The sequence below is a fragment of the Stegostoma tigrinum genome, chromosome 1 (assembly GCF_030684315.1).
Source record: "Stegostoma tigrinum isolate sSteTig4 chromosome 1, sSteTig4.hap1, whole genome shotgun sequence".
NCBI lineage: Eukaryota > Metazoa > Chordata > Chondrichthyes > Orectolobiformes > Stegostomatidae > Stegostoma > Stegostoma tigrinum.
This window is the reverse complement of record NC_081354.1, coordinates 161,427,347-161,440,945: the sequence shown is the minus strand read 5'-3', so window position 1 is coordinate 161,440,945 and position 13,599 is coordinate 161,427,347. Positions and strand designations below refer to the sequence as shown.

Genomic DNA, 13,599 nt, shown 5'->3' with positions numbered 1-13,599 from the left:
CAGCCTTGGGCGACTGTGTAGAGTTTGCACATTCTCCCAGTGTCTGTGTGGGTTTCCTCCCACAGTCCAAAGATGTGCAGGCGTGGTGGATTGGACATGCTGAATTGCCCATAGTGTTCAAGGATGTGTAGATTAGGTGGGTTATAGGAGGATGGGGTCTGGGCGGGATGCTGTGAGAGTCGGTGTGGACTTGTTGGGCCTGTTTCCACACTGTAGGGATCCTATGACAAAGGTTTGTAGTAGAGTGCCTCACGGGTCAGTAATGGAATACTTGCTTTTCCTGACATTTTTTAATAACCTAAATCATGGTGTGCAGGGGACAGCTTCAAACTTTATGGATGTTACAAAACATGGAAGTATTGAAAACAGAGAGGAGGGAAGTGCAAATCTCAAAAGGTCATTGACAAGTTAAGGAAGTTGGCAGACTGGTGGCAGATTAAGTTCAATACAGCTAAGCATAAGGTGATACATTTTGGTAGGAAGAACATCAACAGACAATATAACCATTCCAAAGGGTACAAGAGCAGTGAGACCGTGTATTTGTGTGTAGCTGATTGAAGGGTTAGGACAGGCAGAGAGGGAGCCTGTAATAAAACATACACTATCCTGGGTTTTATTATTAGGTTATACAGTTAAAGTGCAAGGTCGTGATGCTGAACTTGTCTAAGATGCTTGTTAAACCTCACCTACAGTACTGTGTACAGTTCTAGGTGCTATGTTGTAGGACAGATGTGAATGCATTGGACAGAATGCAGAAACGTTTGCAGCAATGAGAAACTTTAGATACAGGAGGATAGACTGGATAGGGTGGTTTTGTTCTTTTTGGAGAGAAGGTGACTAAAAGGAAATTTGATAGAAGTTTTCAAAATCATGAGCAGGATGCAACGAGGGGAAAAACTGTTCCCATTTCTAAAAGGATCAAAAACATGAGTGCTCAACTTTAAAGCGATTTGCAAAAGAAGTAAACGGAACGTGCAAAGAAATGTTTTCACACAATAAGTAGAGTCACAGAAGTCTACAACATGGAAACAGGCCCTTCATTCCAACTTGCCCCTGCTGTCCAGTTTTCACAATTTACACTGGTCCCATTTGCCTGCGTTTGTGGAGGCAGGTTTAACTGATGCACTTAAAAGGGCATGGAATAATTATTTAAAATAGAAACCATATGCAAAGGCAGCAGAATGGCACCAAGTCATGAGGTTCACTTGGACAGCCAGTACATACAGGATGGGCTGAATGGCGTCCTTCTGCAGTGCAATATTTTTGTGATTCTTTGACATGTCTTATCCCTTTGCACCATCCCATTCAAAGCCCTTCAGAATCAGCATACCTTCAAAGTCTTCAAGTGCACTATCATCCACCAAAAGTAACGGCCTGACCTGCTCTTGCTCAACAAGATTTCTGGCTGCTGTCAGGGACGTGAAGATCTCGTCCTCATGAATGTCAAAGTTGAGCTTCTGCAGTCGTTCAAACAGTGTTCGTTTACACTCCTTGGTGGTGTTAGTCACAAACTTCACAGCTACAGGAGCACTGCGCAACCTATGCAAATTATTAATACAGACGTCAACGCTAACTTCTTTCTCAGCTCATTGTATAAAACCATGATGTGGAGGTGCCGGTGTTGGACTGGGGTGGGCAAGGTCAAAAATTACACAACACCACATTATAGTCCAACAGATGTCTTCAAACAAACCTGTTGGAAATATAACCGGGATTGTAAGTTTTTGACATTGTATAAAACAGCTTCTCTCTTAATAAAACATAGCTGCACACACATGGAAGTTATCTTTGAACTGTAATTAGAAACCAAAATCAAAGTTAAACCCAAAAATAAAGAAACGCCCAACAGTTAGCTCTGACAATTTTTTCAGAAATCCACATAATCTTAAGATTTCAGTGAACATTTTTTTTTAAACAAAGAAATTGTTAACTACAACTGTAGGGATCCTATGACAAAGGTTTATGCAAGCTTTATAAATTAAACAGGGGTGCTTAGCGGCAAACAAGAAGGTGCATACAGATTCTGTTCTGCAAATATGCTATTATTAATAAGGTTTCAGCACATAGGTCAGAGTCCAGGCCCTAATCAGACAAGGGCACAGGATGAACTCAGAGTGGGGGAACTTCAAAGTTCATCACCAAGAGGAGCCTGGTGACACCATCACAACTTGGCTAGCAGAGCACAGAAGTGCAAAAGATAAAGCAGGTACATTTGCAGCCATCCTCAGCTAGAAGTGCTGTGTGGATGATCCATTTTATTCTCAAATCCCAAACTGGATTCAAAATAATTTGTCTTTTTCAAGGGTTCCCCTTGAGATTTTGTTGAAAATTAATTTTTTGACTTTTGGGAACTACTTTTTCATTCTCACTAACTCATTTATTAACTGATGCTATCATAGATCTTCTGTAGTTCTGTTGAATCATGAAGTATTTGGACCAGCACAGAAGCAGAATTAAAATCATTCATAAATGCCCTCACTAATTGCCAATTCTCCATTAATCTTAAAATGCACAACAAGAAAAACATTAACACCATTTAATTTAAATTTGTTCATGATAACAGCACAAGTTAATACTTCTTTTTAAAAATTAACCAACAACCCCTTTTACACATGAAAAACCATCAGCCTAAACATTACTTTCATGGGCTGGTGAGGTTGGAGTTAATGAGTCTCATTGTGCACACACATAAAGCTGCAATATTTTAATCAGGCAGTTGTTCAGCACCATTTGTGACCCCTCAGATATTGAAGCAGTCCCTACTCATATGTAGCAAGAGTTGGACAACACCCAGGCTTAAGATAAAAGATGGCAAATTACATTTGCACTATGAGAGTGCTAGGCAATGAAATTTCATTTTCTGATGAAGGGTCTAGGCCCGAAACATCAGCTTTCCTGCTCCTCTGATGCTGCTTGGCCTGCTGCATTCATTCAGCTCTATACCTTGTTATCTCAGATTCTCCAGCATCTGCAGTTCTTATTATCTCTTCTCAAGGGCAATTTGGAATGGCAATAAATAATGTCTAGCCAGTGACACCTACATCTCATGATTGTATAAAGAGGTGCAAAGGGGCCAATGCCCATTTTAGCACTATCTATGATCCTTCCCTTCATCTGAACCTAAGGCCTACCTTACCAAATTGGGTAATTCTCAAACCAGCTGGCCCTGAGCATGCTGTGTGCAGAATATAGGTCCACACACAGCCATAGTTCTCAAAAGGTCCTAACACCAAAATAAAAAGTCTTAAAAAAATACCAGAATGTGGATCTGGAAGGAAAGGTGTGCAATCTTAGGTAATGGAAAAAAAAGTGAGGATGGACTTACTTCTGCAGTGCTTCCTGTGCACCAGATATGGCTGTATCTTCAATATGTAATGTTCCACTCAGATCTATCAGAACAGCCTTTAACGCTCGTCGTGTTGCCATTCTCTATTGACAAAGTGTAATCTGACAACATAAAATCGAGAAAAGAAAAACAATGCATTCAGATTGGCAGAACCAATTTTTATTTGCTCTTAGTATATGGGTAATGTTGAAAAGGCTGCATTTATTACTTGTCCATGTACTGAAAAATGCACTTCTCGCCCATTCTCTTGAATCACTGTATGGCATTGCACCCATAATTTTGTTAGAAAGGGAATGCTAAAGTTCTGATCCAGGTATGAAGCCATATGCTGATGTTTCTGCTCATCCAGAAGAAAATCAGCACATTACAGATACACTGTTAGTCATATATAAGCAGGTCAGTTAGTTAACTTGGCTGAACAGCTGGTTTGCAAAGCAATGTGATGTGAACAGGGTGGGTTCAATTGCAACAACAGCTGAGGTTACCATGAAGGACTCTCCTTCTCAATCTCTCCCCTCACCTGAGGGCGTGGTGACCCTCAGGTTAAAACCACCACTGGTCATCTCTCAAATGAGGGAGCAGCTCTATTGCCCTCTGGGACTATGGCAATGTCATCTTTATACGGGGTCCCTGACTTTTAAACACTCATGAAAGCTATCCCATTCAGAGGTGCAATTTTTGAAGACCTAACATTTGTACAGTTCCTGAACTTACGAATAGCTGCTTCACGTTGTCCTCCATTGTGTTGTGACTTGCATACAAATCAATTTGCGAATGGACTCAAGAACAAAACCCATTTGCGGTCCAAAATTGCCTGTACTTCAGTTATATTTGGTATATCTCATATTACTGGATGAGTTCAAAAGCTGTACAATGATCTCTTTCTATTTTTCTGTTGTGTTAATCGAATATCTCATTACGATGATTTTTCTTTCATTTAGTAAGTCATTTTCATCCTTACTGTGTCTTATCTGTAAATCATTGCTAGCCAAAGGTTTAGATGGGATGAGAGGATGGGGACAATCCAGAAAGTATGAGCAATATTTGTCTTTGTGCCTCAACGATTCACCCCAAGTCCAAATGAAAGACTACTCCATAATTTAGTGAGATATCCCATAGAATAATAAGATTTAGGAGCAGAGATAGGTCATCTGACCCCTTAAGCCTCCTCCACCACTGAATGAGATCATGGCTGATCTGATTGTGACCTTAACTCTGCTTTCCTACCTACCCCATAACTCTCAACTCCCTTGTAAATCAAAAATTTGATTAAATATGTTAAGAGAATCGAAAGACTAAAGACCTCCTGAGAGAAAAAAAATCTCCTAATCTCTTATCTTAAAGGAAGTCCCTCTGTTTTTAAACCAAGCCTGCTTGTTCTAGACGAGGGGAAATATCATCTCAGCATCTACCCTGTCAGGACCCTGCAGAATCTTATATGTTTCAATTAACATTCTCCAATTTATCACACTGTGGGCATTGTGGCTGGGCCGTAAACAAATCCTGGAACTAGATGTTAAAGTGCAGTGATTAGGATTGAGGATGTTTCAAAGTAATACAATGGAAGAAGTGCATACTGAAGCAAGACTGCCACTGGAATTTACAATATTAAAAACAGCATTGATGTCAATTGTCATAAAATCTCATCTGCCACTAACTCTTTTAGTGAAGGAAATCTGCCATCCTTGCCTAGCATCCACACCTGTTCTGGTCTACATAGGACTGCAAACGCCAAGCAATGTTGACAACTCTTAAATGTTCTCTGAAATGGCCTTGTCAGTTGTGCTAAAGCCACTACAAAATTTAAACCAAGGAATGAAACAGGACAGATCATGTGGCATCAGTGTAGATGCCTGAAATCCCAGCCACATTATATCTGTAAAGTCCTGAAAACTATCAGAATGTTGTGCTAAAATCAGGAGAGCTAATCCATAACAAGTCAAGCAACGTGACAAACATGGAACCATGCCTTAGTACGTCCCAGACAGTGCCATCTCTATCCTAGATTATGTCCTGTCCTGTCCCATCAGCAGGACAGATCCATCAAAAGCAGAACAAATGGTAGTAATGGGGGAGGGGTGCGGAGTTGCTGTGAAAGTCCTCAACATTGACATTTCGTGGCATCCTACAGTCATCGAGCCATAGAGTTGTACAGCACAAAAACAGACCCTTCGGTCCAACTCATCTGCTCTGACTAGATACTCTAAATTTATATAGTTCCATTGCCAGCATTTGGCCCATATCGCTTTAAACCCTTCTTATTTATGCACCTAACAAATTCTTTTTAAATGTTGTAATTATACCAAGCGTCCACCACCTCCTCTGGCAACTCGTTGTATGCATGCTCTGCATGAAAAAGTTGTCCCTCAGGTCCCTTTAAATCTTTCCCTTCTCAACCTAAATCTGTGCCCTCCAGTTTTGGACTCCCCTACCCTGTGAAAAATACCTTGTCTATTCACTCTCTTCATACCTTTCCTGGTTTAATAAACGTCTATAAATGTCACCCCTCAGACAAGTTAAATACAAACAATGAGATCTCCTGCTGATCACCATATACAGCCCCCTGGCTGATGAATCAACACTCCTCCATGTTGAACGCTATTTAACAGAATCTGGATTAGGATCTCAATGTCCATCACAAAGAGTAGCTCAACAAAGGCACTCCTCAGCAAGCTGGGCAAGAACTATTCATCGGTTGGACTGGGTCCAGACTGAGTAACAGGGAGTAGAGACCTCATTCTCAGCAATCTACTCATCACAGATGCATCTTTACATTACGGTGTCATTGTGTGCTGGTCCTTCCCAATCTTGTGGAGACCAAATCCTGTCTTAACATTGAGGATACCTCAAATACATTGTGTCGCATTACCACCATGCTGAAGAGGACAGACTTTGAACATATCTAGCAATTCCAAACTGGGAAACTATGAGGTGTTGTATGTCATCAGTAGTAGCAGAACTATGCTGAACCACTATTCATAATCACATTGCCCAGCATAGCCCTCATGCTACCATTAAGTCAGGGCAGCAACTCTGGTTCTAGAAGAAATGCAGGACAGCGTGACAGCAAAAACACGAGATGTGTCAAGCCAGAGAAGCTACAACACTAAACTACTTATATGACAATAAGAATATGCTGCGAATAATAGCATTAGAGTCATATAGCACAGAAACAGACCCTTCGACCCAACTTGTCCATGTCGACCAATTTTCCCAAACTAAACTAGTCCCATTCGCCTGTGTTTGTCCCATATCCTTCTAAACCTTTCCTATTCATGGACCTAACCAAATGACTTTTAAATGTTGTAACTGTACCCGCATCTACTACTTCATCTGGCAGTTCATTCCACATATGAACCAACCACAATGTGAAAATGATACCTCTCAGGTCCTTTTTTGATCTTCCTCTTCTCACTTTACAAATATGCCCCCTAGTGTTGAACTACGTCATGCTAGGCAAAAGACCTTTGCTATTCACCTTATCGGTGTCCCTCGTGATTTTATAAACCTCTATAAGGTCACCCCTCAACCTCTACACTCCAGTGAAAATAGTCACAACCTTCCCTCATATCTCAAACCCTCCAGTTCCAGCAACATACTGGTAAATCTTTTCTGAGCCGTCTCCAATTTAATAATATCCTTCCTATAGCAGGGCGTCCAGAACCATACATAGTACTCAAAACGTGGCCTCACCCAATGTCCTGTGAGCTTAACATGATGTCCCAATGCCTACACTCAAAAGGTGTGAGCAATGAAGGCAAGCGTGCTAAATGGCTAAACCATCCTGTCTTCTTATGTCGCAAATTTCAAAGAATTCCTAGGTCTCTCTGTTCTACAACACTACCCAGGTCCCTACCATTAAATGCATAAGTCCTGCCCTTGTTGTTTTATCAAATTGCAATACCTCACATTTATCCAAATTAAACGTCACCTGCCATTCCTCAACCCATTGACCAAACTGATCAAAATCTCTTTGTAACTTTCAATAACCTTTTACACTATCCGCTATAGAGCCAGTTTTGTTGCCATCTGCAAACTTAATAACCATGCCTCCTAAATTCTCATCCAAATCATTTATATAAATTACAAACAAAAGTGGACTCAGCACCGATCCTGGTGGAACACTGCTGATCACAGGCCTCTCGTCCGAAAACAACCCTCCACCACCACCATCTGCCTCCTACAAATGGGCCAATGTTGTATCTAATTGGCAAGCTCTCCCTGAATCCCATGTAATCCAACTTTATTAATTATCCTACTATATAGAACCTTGTAAAAAGCTTTATTTAAGTCCATGTAGACAAAGTCTACCATCCTACTGTCAACCACCTTTTTGATTGCATCTTCAAAAAACTCAATCATATTTGAGAGACATGATTTCCCATGCATAAAGCCAAAATCCTCTCCAACAACTTACCCACCACTGATGTCAGACTCATAGGTCTATATTTCCCAGACTTCTCTTTATGGCCTTTTGTAAACTTTAGCTCATCAGCAACCCTCCAGGTCTCCAGCACCTCACCAATGGCTGTAAATGTTACAAATATCACTGCTAGGGGCCCTGCAATTTCTTCCCTAACTTTCCACATCATCCTGGGAAACACTTGATCAGAAAGCTGCATAAACTTCCAGTGATAATAAAATGTGATGCTGGATGAACACAGCAGGCCCAGCAGCATCTCAGGAGCACAAAAGCTGACGTTTCGGGCCTAGACCCTTCATCAGAGAGGGGGATGGGGTGAAGGTTCTGGAATAAATAGGGAGAGAGGGGGAGGTGGAACGAAGATGGAGAGAAGATAGGTGGAGAGGAGAGTATAGGTGAGGAGGTGGGGAGGGGATAGGTCAGTCCAGGGAAGACGGGCAGGTCAAGGAGGTGGGATGAGGTTAGTAGGTAGGAGACGGAGGTGCGGCTTGGGGTGGGAGGAAGGGATGGGTGAGAGGAAAAACAGGTTAGGGAGGCAGAGACAGGTTGGACTGGTTTTGGGATGCAGTGGGTGGAGGGGAAGAGCTGGGCTGGTTGTGTGGTGCAGTGGGGGGAGGGGACGAACTGGGCTGGTTTTGGGATGCGGTGGGGCAAGGGGAGATTTTGAAGCTGGTGAAGTCCACATTGATACCATTGGGCTGCAGGGTTCCCAAGCGGAATAGGAGTTGCTGTTCCTGCAATCTTCGGGTGGCATCATCGTGGCACTGCAGGAGGAGCATGATGGACAAGTCATCTAAAGAATGGGAGGGGGAGTGGAAATGGTTTGCGACTGGGAGGTGCAGTTGTTTATTGCGAACCGAGCGGAGGTGTTCTGCAAAGCAGTCCCCAAACCTCCGCTTGGTTTCCCCAATGTAGAGGAAGCCACACCGGGTACAATGGATGCAGTATACCACATTGGCAGATGTGCAGGAGAACCTCTGCTTAATATGGAAAGTCGTCTTGGGGCCTGGGATAGGGGTGAGGGAGGTGGTGTGGGGGCAAGTGTAGCATTTCCTGCTGTTGCAGGGGAAGGTGCCGGGTGTGGTGGGGTTGGAGGGCAGTGTGGAGCGAACAAGGGAGTCACGGAGAGAGCGGTCTCTCCGGAAAGCAGACAAGGGTGGGGATGGAAAAATGTCTTGGGTGGTGGGGTTGGATTATAGATGGCGGAAGTGAATCTGGAGTTACATTTAGGCCAGACTAGGTAAGGATGGCGGTTTCCGTTCCTAAAGGGCATTGATGAACACCTGTAAAAATGTCCTGGTACTGAGATGACCAACCTCCAATGATCATAACCATCTATGCTGGGAACGATTCCAACCAGCAAAGAATGTTCTCTTTAATTACCATGGACTCTAGTTTCGCTACCCCCCTGATGGTACACATGTCAAATGCAGTCTTGATGTCAAGGGAGTCACACTCACTTCACCTCTGGAATTCAGTTCTTTGGTCCATGTTTTGAATGAAGACCTTAATGAGCTCAGGAGCTGAATGGCCCTGCTTGAATCAACACTGAGCACCAGTGAGCAGGTTATTATAACTGGTTTGCACTGTTGATTACCACTTCCATCACTTTACTGATGATCAAAGGACAAAAGAGCTGAATGTTAGAGATGAGGTGAGAGTGCCCTTGATGTTAAGACAACATTTTGGAAAGGGCAAGAAAGAGGCTTTAAGTAATGTCGTTCAGAGAATATCATTATCATGAGAGTTACACTTTGTGAAAGCACAAGTTCAAAAGTGACGTTTTGGACAGAAGGGCTCCTGATTGGCAAGGAGTGTACAGATGACTTCTTTTGCTCTTACCTTGAATTTCCATTAACCTTTTCATACCCATAATGTTTTAGAGTAGTGGGATTTAGAATACTAGAATCCTTACAGTGCAGAGAGGCATTTGGCTCATTGAGCCAGCAGCGACTCTAAAAACAGCAGCCCATTCTGTTCCCCACCTACCCCCCAAACATCCCATCTGTGACTCTGCATTTACCACAGCTAGTACAGAAGGGTGTGGCTATTCCGTTCTCTAACAAGTATACCATTTCGGGTACTGTTGGGAGGAATGGGGTTTCAGGAAGTGGCGACAGTAACTAGGTCATTTGTACAGCAGGGAGGGTCAAAGCGTGGAAGAGCAGTGGTAATAAGGGAGTCTTTAGTGAGGGGCACAGATAAATGTTCCTATGGCTGCAAAAGAGACTCAGGGATGGTGTGCTGCCTCCCTGGAGCCAGGGTGTGAGTGGCATGGGATATTCTCAAAAGGAGGGCGTCATTGTACATATTGGTACTGATGACAAATGCAGTAAGAGAGATAAGGTCTTGCAAAGGGAGTTCACAAAGTTAGGTAGTAAGTTGAAAAGCAGAACCTCTAGGGTTGTAATTTCAGGATTCCTCCGTGCCATATTCCAGCAATGCTAAGAATAGGAAGATTGTACAGTTAAATATGTGGCTAAAGAGCTGGTATAAGAAGGAGGGCTTCAGATATGTGGATCACTGGGATGTTTTCCAGTGCAGGTGGGACTTATAAAAGAAGGATGGGTGGCCCCTGAGCAGGAGTGGCACCAATATCCTAGCAGGGAGATTTGCTACTGTCATTCAGGAGGTTTAAACAAGTGTGATGGAGAGGTGGCAGCTTAACATTCTAGGATTTAGACGTCTCAGGCAAGATACAGAAGGATGTAAAAGTGGGACGGGGGGTGGAGAGATTTGTGTTATTGATTAGGGAGAATATCACAACCGTACTAAGGAAGGACACCTTGGAGGGCTCATCCTGTGAGACCATATGGATGGAGCTCAGGAATAGAAAGGGTATGATCACTTTGATGGGGTTGTCCTACAGGTCTCCCAACAACCAGTGGAAGGTAGAGGAAGAGATTATTGAGAAATGCAAAAACAACAGTGTTGGTGTGATGGGTGATTTTGACTACCCTTTTCTTGACTGAGACTCCGACTGCGAGGAAGGCGGGACTTGTTCAGTATGCCTAGGACAGTTTTTTTGAAACAAAATATAAATAGTGCAACTAGGGAAGGGAACCTACTAGACCTATTATTGGGGAACAAACCCAGCCAGGTGATTGAACCTTCAGTAAGGGAGCATTTCAGGAACAGTGACCATAATTCCCGTAAGTTTTAAGTTACTTATGGATAAGGATAAGAGTAGTCCTTGAGTGAAGGTATAAACTGGGGGAAGACTAACAACCACAATATTAGGCAGGAAATGCGGAATATAGATAAGGATCAGCTGTTTGATGGCAATTCCACATCTGCCACATAGAAATTGTTGAAAGGTCAGTCGATTAGAGTTCAGGGCCAGCATGTTCCTGTAAAATGAAGGATAAGGATAATATGATTTGGGAACCTTGGATAAGAAATTTAGAGCTCAGTCAAAAAGAAAAACAAGGCATACATAAGATTTAGGAAACAGAATACAGACATAGCCTCCAAGAATACAAAGATAGCAGAGAAGAACTCAAACAAGGAATTAAGAGGGCTAAAGGGGCCCTGAAATGTCTTTGGCAAACCCTTATACATAAATAAGGGAACAAGAGGGTAGCCAGGGAAAGGGTAGGTCCATTCAAAGAGGAAATGTATGCATGGAGCCAGAGGAACGGGGTGGTCAATATTGCAAATTTTGCAACAGTATTCACAAAGAAGGACATGGTAGATAGGGATTCTCAAGAGGGGTATGTTGATAAACCACAGCATATTAATGTTAAAAAAGCTAGTGGTGTTGGATGTTTTGAAAAGCATTAAGGTAGACAAGTTCCTGGAACCTGATGGGATCTATCCCAGAATACTAAGGGAGCTGAGGGAGGAAATTGCTGGGGTCTTGCACAAAATCTTTGTATCCTCTTTAGTCACAGGAAAAATTCCGAAGATGGAGAATAGCTGATGTTATTCCTTTGTTTAAAAAGGGCAAAAGAGATAATCTGGGAAATTACAGGCCAGTTAGCCATATGTCAGTGGAAGGGAAATTATTGGAAAAGATTCTTAGGGACACAACTTACTCACTTTTGGAAAAACATGGCCCTATTAGTGACAGGCAGCATGGCTTTGTGTGGAGGTGGTCATGTCTCACAAAGCTGACGTTAGGGCAATGGATGTTGTCTACAAGGCCTTTGAAAAGGTCCCTCATGGTAGAATTATATGGGTGAAGTCACATGGGATCTGCAGTTAAGGTGGATACAGAACAGGCTTGGTCATGGAAGACAAAGATGAAAGGGTATTCTTTTTATAGGAGATCTGTGACAAGTGATGCTCCACAGGCATTTGTGCTGGGACCCCGGTTTCTTATAATCTACACAAATAACTTGGAGGAGATGTAGGCGGTTTGAATAGTTCAAAGTTGCGAACAACATGAAGATTGGGGGATCTGTGGTTAGGGAGGAGGATTGCCAGAGAATAAAGCAGGAGACAGATAGGCAGGGGATTTGTGTGGAGAAATGGCAGATGGAATTCAATGCAGACAAATGTAAGGTGATCTATTTTGGAAGATCTATTACAATAAATGGTAGAAGGCTGAGAAGCATTAACACACAGACGGACCTAGACAAACAGGTCGAAGTTCTCAGGAAGAAGCAACACCAGTGGATAAGGTGATAAAGAAGGTGTAGAGCATGCTTACTTTCATCAATCAGCATTTAAAATATAACAATTGGCAAGTCATGTTGCAGCTATCTAGAACTTTGGTTAGGCCACATTTAGAATACTGCGTACAGTCCCAGTCACCATACGACCAGGGATTTGGAGGTTTGAGAGGGTACAGAAATGGTTTATCAAGATGTTGTGGGGTATTAGCTACGAGATTAGCAATGGAGAGATTAGACAAAATTTGAATCAGAGATAATAAGAACTACAGATGCTGGAGAATCCAAGATAACGAGGTGTAGAGCTGGACGAACACCGTGGGCAAAGCAGCATCAGAGGAGCAGGAAAGCTGATGTTTCAGGCCTAGACCCTCTGATGAAGGGTCTAGCCCAAAACATCAGCCTTCCTGTTCCTATGATGCTGCTTGGCCTGCTGTGTTCATCCAGCTTCACACCGTGTTGTCTTAGACAAACTTGGTTTGTTTTCACTTGAACACCAGAGGCTGAGGGGTGACCTGACAGAAGTTTACAAATTTATGAGGCATGGAAAGATGTATGTTTGGAGTCCTTTTCCCAGGGTGAAGGGACATAGGTTGGAAGGAGATATGAGAGGCATTTTTTAAAAAAATACACAGAGGGTGAGAAGTGCCCGGAATGCATTGCCAGAGGAAGCGGTAGCAGCAGATACAACAGCAAAGTTTAAGAGGCATCTTGACAGATACATGAATAGGCAGACAGCTGAGGGATATGGACAATGAAGAGGCAAAAGATTTCATTTTATTCATGAGGATGAGGGCATCGCTGGCTAGGCAGCATTTATTGCCCATCCCTAATTGCCCAGAAGGCAGTTAAGAGTCAACCACATTGCTGTGGGTCTGGAGTCACATGTAAGCCAGACCAGGTAAGGATGGCAATTTCCTTTCCTAAAGGACATCAGTGAACCAAATGGGTTTTTCCAACAATCAGCAATGGATTTATGGTCATTATTAGATTCTTAATTCCAGATATTTATTGAATTCAAATTCCAACATCTGCCACGGCAGGATTCAAATCCAGGTCCCTAGAACACCATCTAGTCCCTGGATTAACAGTCCAGCAAAATTACCACGAGGCCACTGCCTCCCCTTTTGTAGTTTAGAATGGCATCATGTGTCAGCACAGGGTTTGGTGGGCTGAAGGGCCTATTCCTATGCTGTACTATTCTTTGTTCTAAG

At 42.8% G+C, this 13,599-nt stretch overlaps 1 protein-coding gene across 4 annotated transcripts in view; it reads right to left on the bottom strand.

Moving 5' to 3' along the window:
• hdhd2 (haloacid dehalogenase-like hydrolase domain containing 2) overlaps positions 1-13,599 on the bottom strand; it is a 39,013-nt gene that overhangs the window by 21,193 nt on the left and 4,221 nt on the right. For all 4 annotated transcript variants that reach the window (XM_059649831.1, XM_059649830.1, XM_059649833.1 and 1 more), the window contains exons 2-3: positions 3,326-3,447; positions 1,331-1,539 (exon numbers count right to left, since the gene is read on the bottom strand). In XM_059649831.1, the coding sequence (XP_059505814.1) occupies positions 1,331-1,539; positions 3,326-3,426 (310 nt within the window). In that variant the 5' untranslated portion in view covers positions 3,427-3,447. The remainder of the gene's footprint in view (positions 1-1,330; positions 1,540-3,325; positions 3,448-13,599) is intronic.